The 12,558-nt window shown below is 47.2% G+C and overlaps 1 protein-coding gene across 1 annotated transcript; it reads left to right on the forward strand.

Annotated features, from left to right (window-relative positions):
• Positions 1-2,474: 2,474 nt before the first annotated feature.
• On the forward strand, positions 2,475-10,883 carry OCSTAMP (osteoclast stimulatory transmembrane protein). Its single transcript, XM_011928860.1, is given in 5 exon segments — positions 2,475-2,522; positions 6,713-7,715; positions 9,992-10,346; positions 10,349-10,410; positions 10,412-10,883. Coding segments are annotated over 5 exon segments (1,698 nt in total). The 5' UTR covers positions 2,475-2,478; the 3' UTR covers positions 10,646-10,883.
• Positions 10,884-12,558: the final 1,675 nt, after the last annotated feature.

A 12,558-nucleotide genomic window follows, 5' to 3' on the forward strand; every position in this document is an offset into this window, starting at 1 on the left:
AAACTGCCTGGTCCTTATCCGACCAGCTCCCTAGTGCCTGTGCAGAAACTGGGCAGATGCTGGTGGCTGCCTTCTGGGACTGTTTCTGTCTGACCAGCGCAACACCCTGAAGTTTGCTATGTGATGGGATCCAGGACAGGGTGGCCTGGTGAGCATCAGAAGTCTCAACAATCAGATGTGAGCAGACAGGGGCTCACTCGGCAGAGCTGTCACCCCAGGTAGGAGGGAGCGAGGTGTGGGCATTTACCTATTGCTTATTGAACACTCTATATGCATTATCTCATTAAATCCTCAAACAGTCCTTAAAGTAGGTACTGTATTACCCTCATTATTGCAGAGGATGCACAACTTCAGAGAGGGACAGTGTCTTGCCCAAGGTCACACAGCACAGTAAGTGGCAAAGTTGGCATTTGAGTTCAGGTCTGCTGCCTCCAGTCCAGGGCCCCTGCAGTTTGGGAGAATAGCTAGACACCTCCTTGCAGCCAGACAGCTAACAGCAGGCCTGACTAAGGCCTCCTGCAGAAGGTGAAAATTGATAGTCCTCATGCTGGCTTTGGCCTATAAACCTGTTAAGATTGGTCTGCATGGTAGTCTTTCATTTAAAAAAAAAAATGCTGACATTTACATTAAAAAGAGGATGACTGGCGTCTTTAGAAAAGCTGGAAAATCTGGTCATGGTGGATCTCATTTTCAAGGGGCTTTGATCCTCAATTTGAGATGAGTAACAGCTGACCAGACAGGAGGAGTGAGGGGGCTACACTTTGCAGCTCACTGCTATTTGCATTCATCCTGCTTTGTTCATGACCTGAGCAGGCTGGTCACTGCAGGTACACAAGTTTGCTGCTGCTAATCTGCCTCATGTACCTAGTTCTTTGCAGACCTGGTGGCTGGCCTAACATCCTGGAGGGGTACATGGTCTGGGAAGTGTGTTAGGGTTCTGGCCACAGGTATTCCATTCAATCGCTGTGTGACTATGAGAATGTCACTTCCCCTATCCAGGCCGCAGGACAGTCCCCTTCTGGCCTGAGAGTGACCCAGGCAACATGTCCTTATAAGGGAAAATGGCTGTGCCCCTACTGGTCCATCCCACAGAGGGGGAACCTGGGGGGCTCAGGGTAGGCCTGCTGGGAGTGATGAGGTACAGAGATGCTGGAGAGGTGTCTGCATTTCAGATAGGAACTGGCTTTCAGAACAGCCTGAAAGCAGACCTGCACGGCAATAACTGCAGAGGGTGTGCATGGGGAATTTACATTATTGAGTATCTACTATTTGCAGTACCAGCTGCACTATGAAGTATTCACAAGGTCTGTGAATTATCCCCTCCACAGCAGCAGAGCCCAGTGGCTAACTGGTATACCCTGAAGCCAGCCTGCTGGTTAGAAATCATGGCAGTGCCATTAATAGCTGAGCGGCGTGGTTGGCGACGTAGCTCTCTGAGTCTCAGTTTTCTGAGCTGAAGAATGAAAATAACATCCTTACTATAAAGAGATATTCAAAGTAAGGGTTCAGTGAATTTGAAGAGAAATTGTTTAGAAGAGTGCCTGATACATAGTAAGTGCTCAATAAATGTTAACTGTTATTTTCATTAACCATTTTTTTTTTTTTTTGAGACAGAGTCTCACTCTGTACCCAGGCTGGAGAACAGTGGCATGATCTCAGCTCATTGCAGCCTTGCCTCCTGGATTCAAGCGATTCTCCTGCCTCAGCCTCCTGAGTAGCTGGGACTACAGGTAAGCACCACCACAAACCAGTGAATTTTTGTATTTTTAGTAGAGACAGGGTTTCACCATGTTGGCCAGGCTGATCTCAAACTCCTGACCTCAGGTGATCCACCCGCCTCAGCCTCCCAAAGTGCTGGGATTACAGGTGTGAGCCACTGCTCCCGGCCTCATTAACCTTTTTTTAAGGGGAGAAAACAGGCAGAGAGATATTAGGTCACCAGCCCAAGCTCTCATAGCTAGCGAGGGACAGAGCTGAAATGTGAAGCCAGGTCCAAGTCAGGCTAAAAGGGGCTAGGGAAGGAGACCAGAGCCACTGCTCCCAGAACTTGGCAGGGATCTGATTATCACCTGAGTCCCAAGAGCAGGGATCAGGCTCCCCTTGGGGCGCACAACTGTGGAGTGGGAGGGAAAGGGGAGTTATGTGGTTTCTCTGTGCCTCAGTTTCCTTCTCTCTAAAGTGGGGCTAATTCTACCTTCCTGCTACCAAGATTAGAGACATTGCTTGGAAAAGGCTGTCTTTTTCTCTTCCCACACCTTCCACCCGCTCCTGCTTGTGGGCAGAGGATGAGGCAGCTTGCCCAAGCCTCTGGGAGGTGGACCCCGAAAAGGGCGGGACAAGGCAGCCAGGAGAGCTTCATTAAAGAGTGGAAAAGCAGAAGTCACAGGGATTCCCAAGTCCCAGCGATTCCCTCACTTCCTCTCCACCTGCCACGGCTGCCAGCGACCGCCTGCCTGAAACCACTGCTGTTCGGGCAGCATGCCAGGCCACCCAGGAGCAGCTGAGCACCTTGTCAAGACCAGGTAGGTCTGGGAACTTTGGACACTGAGGGCTACAGGTGAGAAAACAGTCAGCCGTTGGGGGTGATGGATATGAACCCCAAATCTTCAGCTCCGCCATTCCCTGGCTGTGTGATCTTAGGCAAATCCTCACCTCTCTGAGCCTCAGTTCCCCATCTGTGAAATGTAAGTAATAATGACATCTACGAGACTGTTGCCAGAATTGAATGAGAAAATGCATCCTTAGGACTTGCCACATGCTTGGCTCAGAGTAAGCACTCACTAAACAGCAGCTGGTTTCCTTGCCATTTTCAATACCCCGTGCAGGAATTGTCATCCAATATGACTTAGGACTGGCTTTCAATCCTTACAATGGTTTTTATTATTAGCTATTATTCCAAAAGCTACTGTGTTCCAAATATTAATTATATAGTAGAAGGGGGTGTTTAGTCCCAAATTCAAATGGCTTCAGGAGCTGGGAAGGGGATGCGCCCATGGGAGGCCACCTGCGTGTGCAGACAGACCGTTCGTTGATCAGTGGGATGCAGTCTGCAGGGTTGCTCCCCTGTCGAAGGCGGGTAGTGGATACTCAGCTCCAGTTACCTGTTGCAAATGTGGGAGCTCTAACCCAGATCGCATTTCTCAAGAAAAGCTGGAAACCCAGATTTTAATGTGAAACTTCCTTATTTCCAAACGGGCGCAGCTTACACACACACACACACACACACACACACACACACACACACAGTTGGCCACAATAAAGCACATTTGCATATGATTCAGCCTTTAGGGCTTCAAGATTGTGACCTCCACTCCAGCCCCACAGGGCTTACTACATCTCCGCTTCCCACTGTTCTGGTTCTCCCAACTCCCTATTTCCCAATACTCAGAGCACAGAACCTTTGCACACACTGTTCCTTCTGTCAAGGATGTCCAACTCCCTTCTTCACCTACAAACTGATACTTGTCCTTCCACCCCCAGCTGGAATGTCACCTCTTCCAGGAAGCCTTCCTGACTCCCAGGTAAAACTGGGTCACTCTCCATCTATCCCATCCCAGTCCAGGCCCAGGCATACCATGCTCAGAATTCTTTTTTATGAACTTAAACGCTAATGATCTATTTAAGTCTCCTCAATTAGACTGTGAACTCCTTTAGTGGGACCAGGACTTAATTCTTGGGGTCCACAGGGGTCAGCACAGAGCCTGGCACAGAGGAGACTCGAGTGAACATGTACATCATTGACATAAGTATCGTCAGAGTAACAAGTGGTGCAGTTTTATAGGATCCTTCTTCTGTGTCAGACCCTGTGTAAAGTGCTTTACATGCATTATTTCATTTTATGGTCCCAGAAGCCCTTTGACAAAGGTTTCTGTATTAGTCTGGAATCACTGAGTTGCAAGTGACAGATTGATCTTGCACTGCCTTGAGAAAAACAGACATTTTCTAGTGTGTGGTCCGGCACAGATTTGGGCTTCAGGCATGTCTGGATCCAGGTACTCCAGCAAGGCTACTGGGACTCTGTTTCCTAACACTGTTTTCCTTGAGTTGCTTTCATTCCAGGCCAATCCACATTACATGGTGGTCCCCAAGGCTTGAGGCATCCCTCCTACCAGCTTAGCTTTCAAGGTGACAAAGAGCAGTTTTTTTGGTTTTTTTGTTTTGTTTTGTTTTGTCATTGCAGCAAAGCCCTGAGGAAAGCTCTCTTGGTCCACCTCCAGGCAGGTGCAATCCCTGCACCAGTCACTGTGGCCAGGGGATCAGAGGTACTTGGATCAACTAGACCCAGTCACATGCTTATCCTTCAAGCTGATGATGGTGGAGCAAGTCAGCGGCTTTGCCTGTAACCAACACAGCGATAGCCTCCCCACCACCCTCCCTGCCCTTTATCATCATATTCCTGTATAACCTTTCTGCCTGCTCTCACTTAAGAGAATGTATGATCTCTAACCTCAGCTGGGCCTCAGTGTTGCCCAGCACATATGTTATTGCCCTAGTTCATTTGTTCTCCCACTTTCCTGGGCAACAATTTTGTACTTTCTTCTCCCTCTTCAAGCATCCATCACCTCCTCCAGCATCTTACCTTCTCTGCTGAGCTTGCTTCCTGCCAGCCTAAGCAAACAGAAGCAATCGGTCATGCTACTCCCAGTGAATATTTTTGGAGGACTCACAACACGGCAGACACTATTGTAGGCACTTGGGACATATCAGTGATCAAAAGGGACAAAGTCCCTGCCCCGGTGGAGTTGACTCTAGTGGTAGATAATAGCTGATGTGATGCTTACCATGTGCCAGAAACAAAGTGACCCCAGGAGGTACCTGCTTTGATTGTACCATTTTGCAGATGAGATGGCTGAGACACAGAGAGGTAATGATATGTACCCAAGGTCACAAAGCTGGCAAGTGGTGGAGCAGGAATTTGAGCCCAGGCAGTCCAGAGGTCATGCCCTAAGCATTACTCTGTTCTGCATATATCAGAGGATACTTTTCACAAGTGCACACATGTTGCCTGTTCATTCACCATCATCTGTACCTATTTCCTGTACTTTCCCACCTGCTATTAAGAATGAACAACCCCTGCTCCATTCTAAGACCAGTCCCACCTTGCATGTTCTCAGTCTCACCCTCTGCCCCCACCCCTACAGGTGTCATTCCAGGGAGTCTCCCCTTTGTCAATGTCTCCCCTCTTGGTGAGATCTCCCACCTGTAAACATGCTATAGATTTCCTCACCTTACATGAATCCTCTTGGTCCAGTTTCCCGTAGTGACCAGCCACTGCTTCATTTCTCTGCTGTTTTACTGCAGAAATTACTGGAAAGAGTTGTCTATATCTGTGTTTCCTATTCTTCTCCTTCCTGTCTCTCCTGGACCCAATATAGTTGGGTTTTGGCCCAAAAGACCACCAAACTGTCCCTGCCAAGGTCAGCAGTGACCTCTAGGCAGCTAACAGGCATTGCTCAGTCCTCATCTTTCTTGACCTGTTGGCTGCATTTGACGTACTTGATCACTCCCTTCTCCTTGAAACATTTTGTTTACTTGCCTTCCTAAGCACCACATTGGTTTTCCAGTCTCCTTTGCTGGTTCCTTCTCATCTAAGAGCCCCTAACCTTGGGGTTCCCTGAGGCATATCCTTGGATGTCTTTCCTCCCCAGTGACACACTCTCTTGAGGAATCTCATCATGCACCGTGGCTTTAGGTAGGGATATAAAGTTGGGAGACATCTATAAATCAATGACTTCCAATGTTATAACTCCAGCCTGATCTCCCTTCTGAATTCCTGACTTCTATTTCCAACCACCTTCTCAAAACCTCCACAGAATGGCTCAACGGAATCTCTAATTCAAGAGTTCTGAACTGAATTCCTCCTCTCTCCCCCTCCACTCAAACCTGTTTTGACCACAGACCTCATCTCAAGAAATGACACCTCAGTGCTTCCAGTTACTCAGACACAAAAGCTCCTCATCATCCTTGACTCCCCTCTTTCTCTCATACTCCACAACCAATCGGCCTCTGCAAATCTTGTTGACTCTGCCGATAAAATGTGTTCAGAATCCAAGCTTTCCTTACTATTCCTCTGCCATCGCTCTTATTATAGTGCAAGCCCATGAAGGTAGTGACTTCGTTTTTTTCATTCCTGTTTCTCCAATGGTTAGCACAAAGTCGTTGCTTGATAAACGCTTGTTGAATTAATAAATGTAAGGATAATAGAATATAAAAGTCCCTCACAGGTCAACTAGTCCACCCTCCTCACCCCTAAATTATAGATGAGACCCTGAAGTTCAGAAAGAATAGAAGGTCCAGAATCATACAGCAAGCCACCAAGACTATGAATTCAAGTGAAATTGTTTCTCTTCCCTCTCCTCGTACTCATTCTCTCTCTTTCACCCATGCTCTTTCATTCTCTTGGACCAGTTGCCTTCACAAAACTGTAATGATGGACTCAAACAGGACAGACTTTCATCCTCACATCCTCAGGAACTGCATCTGAGTTGGGCTCTTCCCTGACAGTTCTAGCAAGAATAATCCTGGGGAAGGCTCTGATTGGTTCAGCTTGTGTCACGTGGGTATACAGTGAGTTACTCTGATGGGTCCACGTGGCTAACTAAAAGGGTGGAGTCTGTTAGCAGAGCCTGCTGATGGGTTTGTGGGGCAGGGGCAGTGGACAGACACCCATCCACCTCCTGATAGAGATGCCCTTCAATTTCCTTGTGTGCAGGTGGAGGTCCTGGCACTTGGGGCTCTGGAAGGCCCTTGCCCCACTGCAGGCTGCCTGGGACGCCTTCTCCCAGCCTGTTCCAGCCAGCTGTGGCCAGCTGCTGATCCAGCTCTTCCTATGTGCCTCCCTGGCTGCTGCTGCTGCAGGTCTGGTTTATCACTGGCTGGCATTCTTGCTGCTTTATCCTCCCGGACCTTCAGCCATGGTGGCCACTGCCTGTGGCCTCCTGGTCTTCCTGAGCCTGGGCCTGGTGCCCCCAGTCCGCTGCCTGCTTGCACTCAGCGTGCCCACCCTGGGCACGGAGCAGGGACGCCGGCTGCTCCTGTCCTACAGCACTGCCACCCTGGCCGTTGCTGTGGTGCCCAACATCCTGGCCAACGTGGGTGTGGCCGGGCAGGTGCTGAGGTGTGTCACCGAGGGCTCCCTGGAGAGTCTGCTCAATACCACTCACCAGCTGCATGCAGCATCCAGGACTCTGGGCCCCGCAGGCCAGGCAGGCAGCCGGGGCTTGACATTTGAGGCCCAGGACAATGGCTCTGCCTTCTACCTTCACATGCTCAGGGTCACTCAGCAGGTCCTGGAGGATTTCTCTGGCCTGGAGTCCTTGGCCCGGGCAGCAGCGCTAGGGACCCGGCGAGTGGTCACAGTGCTGTTTATGCTGGGCCTCCTGGTGGAGTCAGCATGGTACCTCCATTGCTATCTGACAGACCTGCGGTTTGACAATATCTACGCCACACAACAGCTGACCCAGCGGTTGGCACAGGCCCAGGCTACACACCTGGTGACCCCTCCACCCACCTGGCTGCTCCAGGCGGCTCGGCTGAGGCTGTCACAGGAGGAGCTGTTGAGTTGTCTTCTAAGGCTGGGGCTGCTTGCCCTCCTCCTGGTGGCCACGGCTGTGGCAGTGGCCACAGACCATGTAGCCTTCCTCCTGGCACAGGCAACCATGGACTGGGCTCAGAAGTTGCCAACTGTGCCCATCACGCTCACGGTGAAGTACGATGTAAGTATGATGATGGGAAGAAGGAAGGGAGTTGTAGTTTTGAGAGGGGGGGCGGTCTGTTAAGCCCTTGACTTGTGATTAAATTTGACTTGCCTCCAAGAAATAGCCCGTGAATCAGCCATGGGGCCCTGCACCGCGGGTAGTGGGACTCATCGGATACCCACAACAGCCTTAGGAAGTGGGTTCCATTTCCACTGCCTATTGCAGGTGAGGATGCTGAAACCCAGACACCTTAAAATAACTTGCGTCCAAGGTCACCCTTCACAAGTGGCAGCATGTCCTAGCCTCATTTTCCTCATTGGTACAAATCAAATCAATCCTAATCCTACGAGGCTATTGTGTGTTACAGTGTGATATTGTCCTAAAGTACCTAGTAAGCTCCATGGCACATAAGAGATATTTAATAAAGAGTGGCTGTTATTAATAGCTCACATCTGTCTATATCGGACTGGAGGAGGACTTTGGAATGGGCTTGATCAGAAGGCAGCCAACTATAGCCTTCCAGAGTCTTTGTAAATAAGGTTTTTTTTAGAACGCAGCCATGCCATTTGTCGATATATTGTCTGTGGTTGCCCTACAAAGGCACAGTTGAGGAATTGCAACAGAGACTGTATGGCCTGCAAAGCCTGAAATATTTACTATTTTAAAAATGATATAGAAAATATTTACTATTGACTTATAATTGGATATATTACTATCAGATCGAGAGTTGCATTTTTCGAACCTTTCTTTCACCAGAGATCTTTTTATTTTTAATTTTGAGTAGAGAGGTCTCACACAAAAGTCCATTGCATAAAACATATCAGTGTCAGACTCTGAGCCAGTAATATTAACAGCTTATATTTATCAAGTATTTATTACATACTAAGAATGTGTTTTTCAAACTGCACAAAATCAATTTAATCAATTTAAGAAGTCATAGACAATTTTTTTAATGAAATAGAATCGACTGGAAAATTATAAGATTATATCTGAGACAATAAGGGAGTGTATGGTTTTGTGAATATTTTCTTCAATTACAATACAATCTGTGCTTTCAAGGTGCTGTAAAATGCATTTCTTTTCTTTCCTTTTTTGAGACAGGGTTTCAGTCTGTTGCCCAGGCCAGAATGCAGTGGTGCAATGGTGCAATCACAGCTCACTGTAACCTTGACCTCCTGGGCTCAGATGAGCTTCCCACTTCACCTACCTTGGCCTTCCAAGTAGCTGAGACTACAGGCATGCACCACCACCCAGTTAATTTTTAATATGTTTTTAGAGATGGTGTCTCACTATGTTGCCCAGGCTGGTCTCCGACTCCTGGGCTCAGGCATTCTTCTCACGTCAGCCTCCCAAAGTGTTGGGATTACAGGCATAAGCCACCATGCCTGGCCTGTAAAATGCATTTCTTACCATAGGTCACAGTAAAGAAATGTGTCAGGCAATGTTCTAAGTATGTTCCCTGATTTACTGTTTTTCACCAAATCTCAGATAGTCATCAATTGCAAGTCACATCATTATTTTATGTATCCTTAGGGCAGAAAATGCTACCAATTCAACTTTGACACAATGCTTTCTTATCATTTAGAATTTTAATTGTATTTGTATAAAATAGTTCACTTATGATTTAACATAGGTTTATTTTGTCATATATTTCTCGTGCATACATAAAAAAAAATAGGGGGCTGGGCATGGTGGCTCATGCCTATAATCCCAGCACTTTGCGAGGCTGAGGTGGGTGGATCACCTGAGGTCAGGAGTTCAAGACCAGCCTGGCCAACAACATGATTTGGCAAAAGAACCTGTTTCAGACTCCTAGTCTCATTGGGTGGTCCTCAAACCCTGGGATTGAGGTCCCTCTCAAACCCTCAAACCCTCCTCAAAACGCTACCAATTCAACTTTGACACAATGCTTTCTCATCATTTAGAATTTCAATCAAAGTTGAATTGGTAGCATTTTGAGGAGGGTTTGAGGGTTTGAGGAAGACCCAATGAGACTAGGAGTCTGAAACAGATTCTTCTGCCAAATAAAAATCACCATACAAATGTCACTATCGTTAGTATCTTCGAGCAGAATATTTTAGAGAAAACAAATTGTCTATGGATGTTTGCTCCTTGCTGAGTCCTAGTGAATACTTTAGATGTCTTATTCCTTCCACTTCTTCCTTCACAGAAATGGGGTTATTTCTGTACCCATTTTGCAGATGAAGGCAGGGAAAGCTGGACAAGCCTCCTCTAGAGGTGGGGAGTGGCCAGAGGGGCCCTCAGTTGACGCTGTCTTTTTCTCCTTTCTCAAGGTGGCATACACTGTCCTGGGCTTCATCCCTTTCCTCTTCAACCAGCCGCCCCCGGAGAGCCCCTTCCTCTCTGTCCACAGCGCCTACCAATGGGAGCTCGGCCTCACCTCCGCCCGCTGCCCACTGCTACCCGCCCGGCGTCCCCGCGCGGCCGCCCCGCTGGCCGCGGGGGCCCTGCAGCTCCTGGCGTGCTCCACGGTGCTCCTGGAGGCCTACGCCCGCCGCCTGCGGCACGCCATCGCCGCTTCCTTCTTCACAGCCCAGGAGGCGAGGAGGGTCCGCCACCTGCACGCTCGGCTTCAGCGAAGACACGACAGGCACCAAGGCCAGCAGCTGTCCCTGGGGGCTCCTTCCTGCGCCCCACACCCAGACCTGCCTGCAAGCCTCCGGCATGGATAGACTGCAGGCTGCATGCCTTGAAGAACCCACAGCGGAGAGGGAGAGGGGAAAGAGCTTTGGAGTTGCAGAGACCTGAATTGTAACCTCGGTCCTGTGCCGCCTCCCTGTGTGACCTTGGGTAGGTCACTTCACCGCTCTGAGCCTCGGCTTCCACCTCTGCATAACGACCACATATTTACCATTGATGGGACCTACTTCCCACGCAGGGATGTGGTCAGGATGGAAGGAAATACTGGGCATGACAGGCCTGAATAACCGGTAAAGAACCATGCAAAGGCGAAGACAAGGGGTGCAGAGACAGCTCGTGGTTCCTCCAGGCCTGCTGGAGATCAGGCTCATCTCATCTGCACCAACTGCTCTACCTGTTAGATGGAGAGCTTGCATCATGAATTTCTAGAAATGCTCCTGGAACTTATTTATATGCCTCAAAATCCTCTAAACTCATTTATAGTCACCCACAGTTTTAATTTTATAAATAAATGTATTTATTAAATCTTAGATTATGTTATTCCTCTGCCTCGAATTCCTTCAGGGTCTTTCCATTGCCAGGATTAGATTGTCAAATTAAAATATAGGACACTCAGTTCAACTTGAATTTCAGATAAATAACAAATACTTGTCTAATTAAAAACTTAAATGAAATTTAGCAGAGTTTAACTGAGCAAAGAACGCAGCCCCCAGAGCCAGCATAGGTTCAGAGCAACTCTGGGGAGTGCAACATGGTCAGATAATGTTTATGGGCAGAAAAAGGAAAGAGATGTACAGAAAACACATGTGAGGTACAGAAACAGCTGGATTGGTTACAGCTTGGCATTTGCCTTATTTGCACACAGTTTGAACAGTTGGCCACCTTTGATTTATAGCTTCAATGCTATTCCCATCAAGCTACCATTGACTTTCTTCACAGAATTAGAAAAATCTACTTTAAATTTCATATGGAATCAAAAACGAGCCCATATAGGCAAGGCAATCCTAACCAAAGTGAACAAAGCCGGAGGCATCATGCTACCTGACTTCAAACTATACTACAAGGCTACAGGAACCGAAACAGGATGGTGCTGGTACCAAAACAGATATATAGACCAATGGAACAGAACGGAGGCCTCAAAAATAACACCACACATCTACACCCATCTGATCTTTGACAAACCTGACAAAAAACAATCAATGGGGAAAGGATTCCCTATTTAAAAAATGGTATTGGGAAAATTGGCTAGCCATATGCAGAGAACTGAAACACCTTATACAAAAATTAACTCAAGATGGATTAAATATTTAAACATAAGACCTAAAACCATAAAAGCCCTAGAAGAAAACCTATGCAATACTATTCAGGACATAGGCATGGGCAAAGACTTCATGACTAAAACACCAAAAGCAATGGCAACAAAAGCCAAAACTGACAAATGGGATCTGATTAAACTAAAGAGCTTCTGCACAGCAAAAGAAACTATCAGAGTGAACAGGTAACCTACAGAATGGGCAAAAATTTTTGCAATCCATCCATCTGACAAAGGGCTATTATACAGAATCTACAAGGAACTTAAACAAATTTACAAGAAAAAAGCAAACAATCCCATCAAAAAGTGGGTGAAGGATATGAACAGACACTTTTCAAAAGAAGACATTTAGGCAGCCAACAAATTTGTGAAAAAAACTCATAATCACTGGTCATTAGAGAAATGCAAATCAAAACCACAATGAGATACCATCTCACATCAGTTAGAATGGCGATCATTAAAAAGTCAGGAAACAACAGATGCTGGAAAGGATGTGGAGAAATAGGAACGCTTTTACTCTGCTGGTGGGAGTGTAAACTAGTTCAGCCATTGTGGAAGACAGTGTGGTGATTCCTCAATGATCTAGAACCAGAAATACCATTTGACCCAGCAATCCCATTACTGGGTGTATGCCCAAAGGATTATAAATCATTCTACTATAAAGACACATGCACATGTATGTTTATTGCAGTACTATTAACAATAGCAAAGACTTGGAACCAACCCAAATGCCCATCAATGATAGACTGGGTAAAGACAATGTGGCACATATACACCATGGAATACTATGCAACCATAATGAGTTCATGTCCTTTGCAGGGACATGGATGAAGCTGGAAACCATCATTCTCAGCAAACTAACACAGGAACAGAAAACCAAACACCGCA

The sequence above is a fragment of the Colobus angolensis genome, unplaced genomic scaffold (genome assembly GCF_000951035.1).
Source record: "Colobus angolensis palliatus isolate OR3802 unplaced genomic scaffold, Cang.pa_1.0 Scaffold8, whole genome shotgun sequence".
NCBI classification, from domain to species: domain Eukaryota; kingdom Metazoa; phylum Chordata; class Mammalia; order Primates; family Cercopithecidae; genus Colobus; species Colobus angolensis.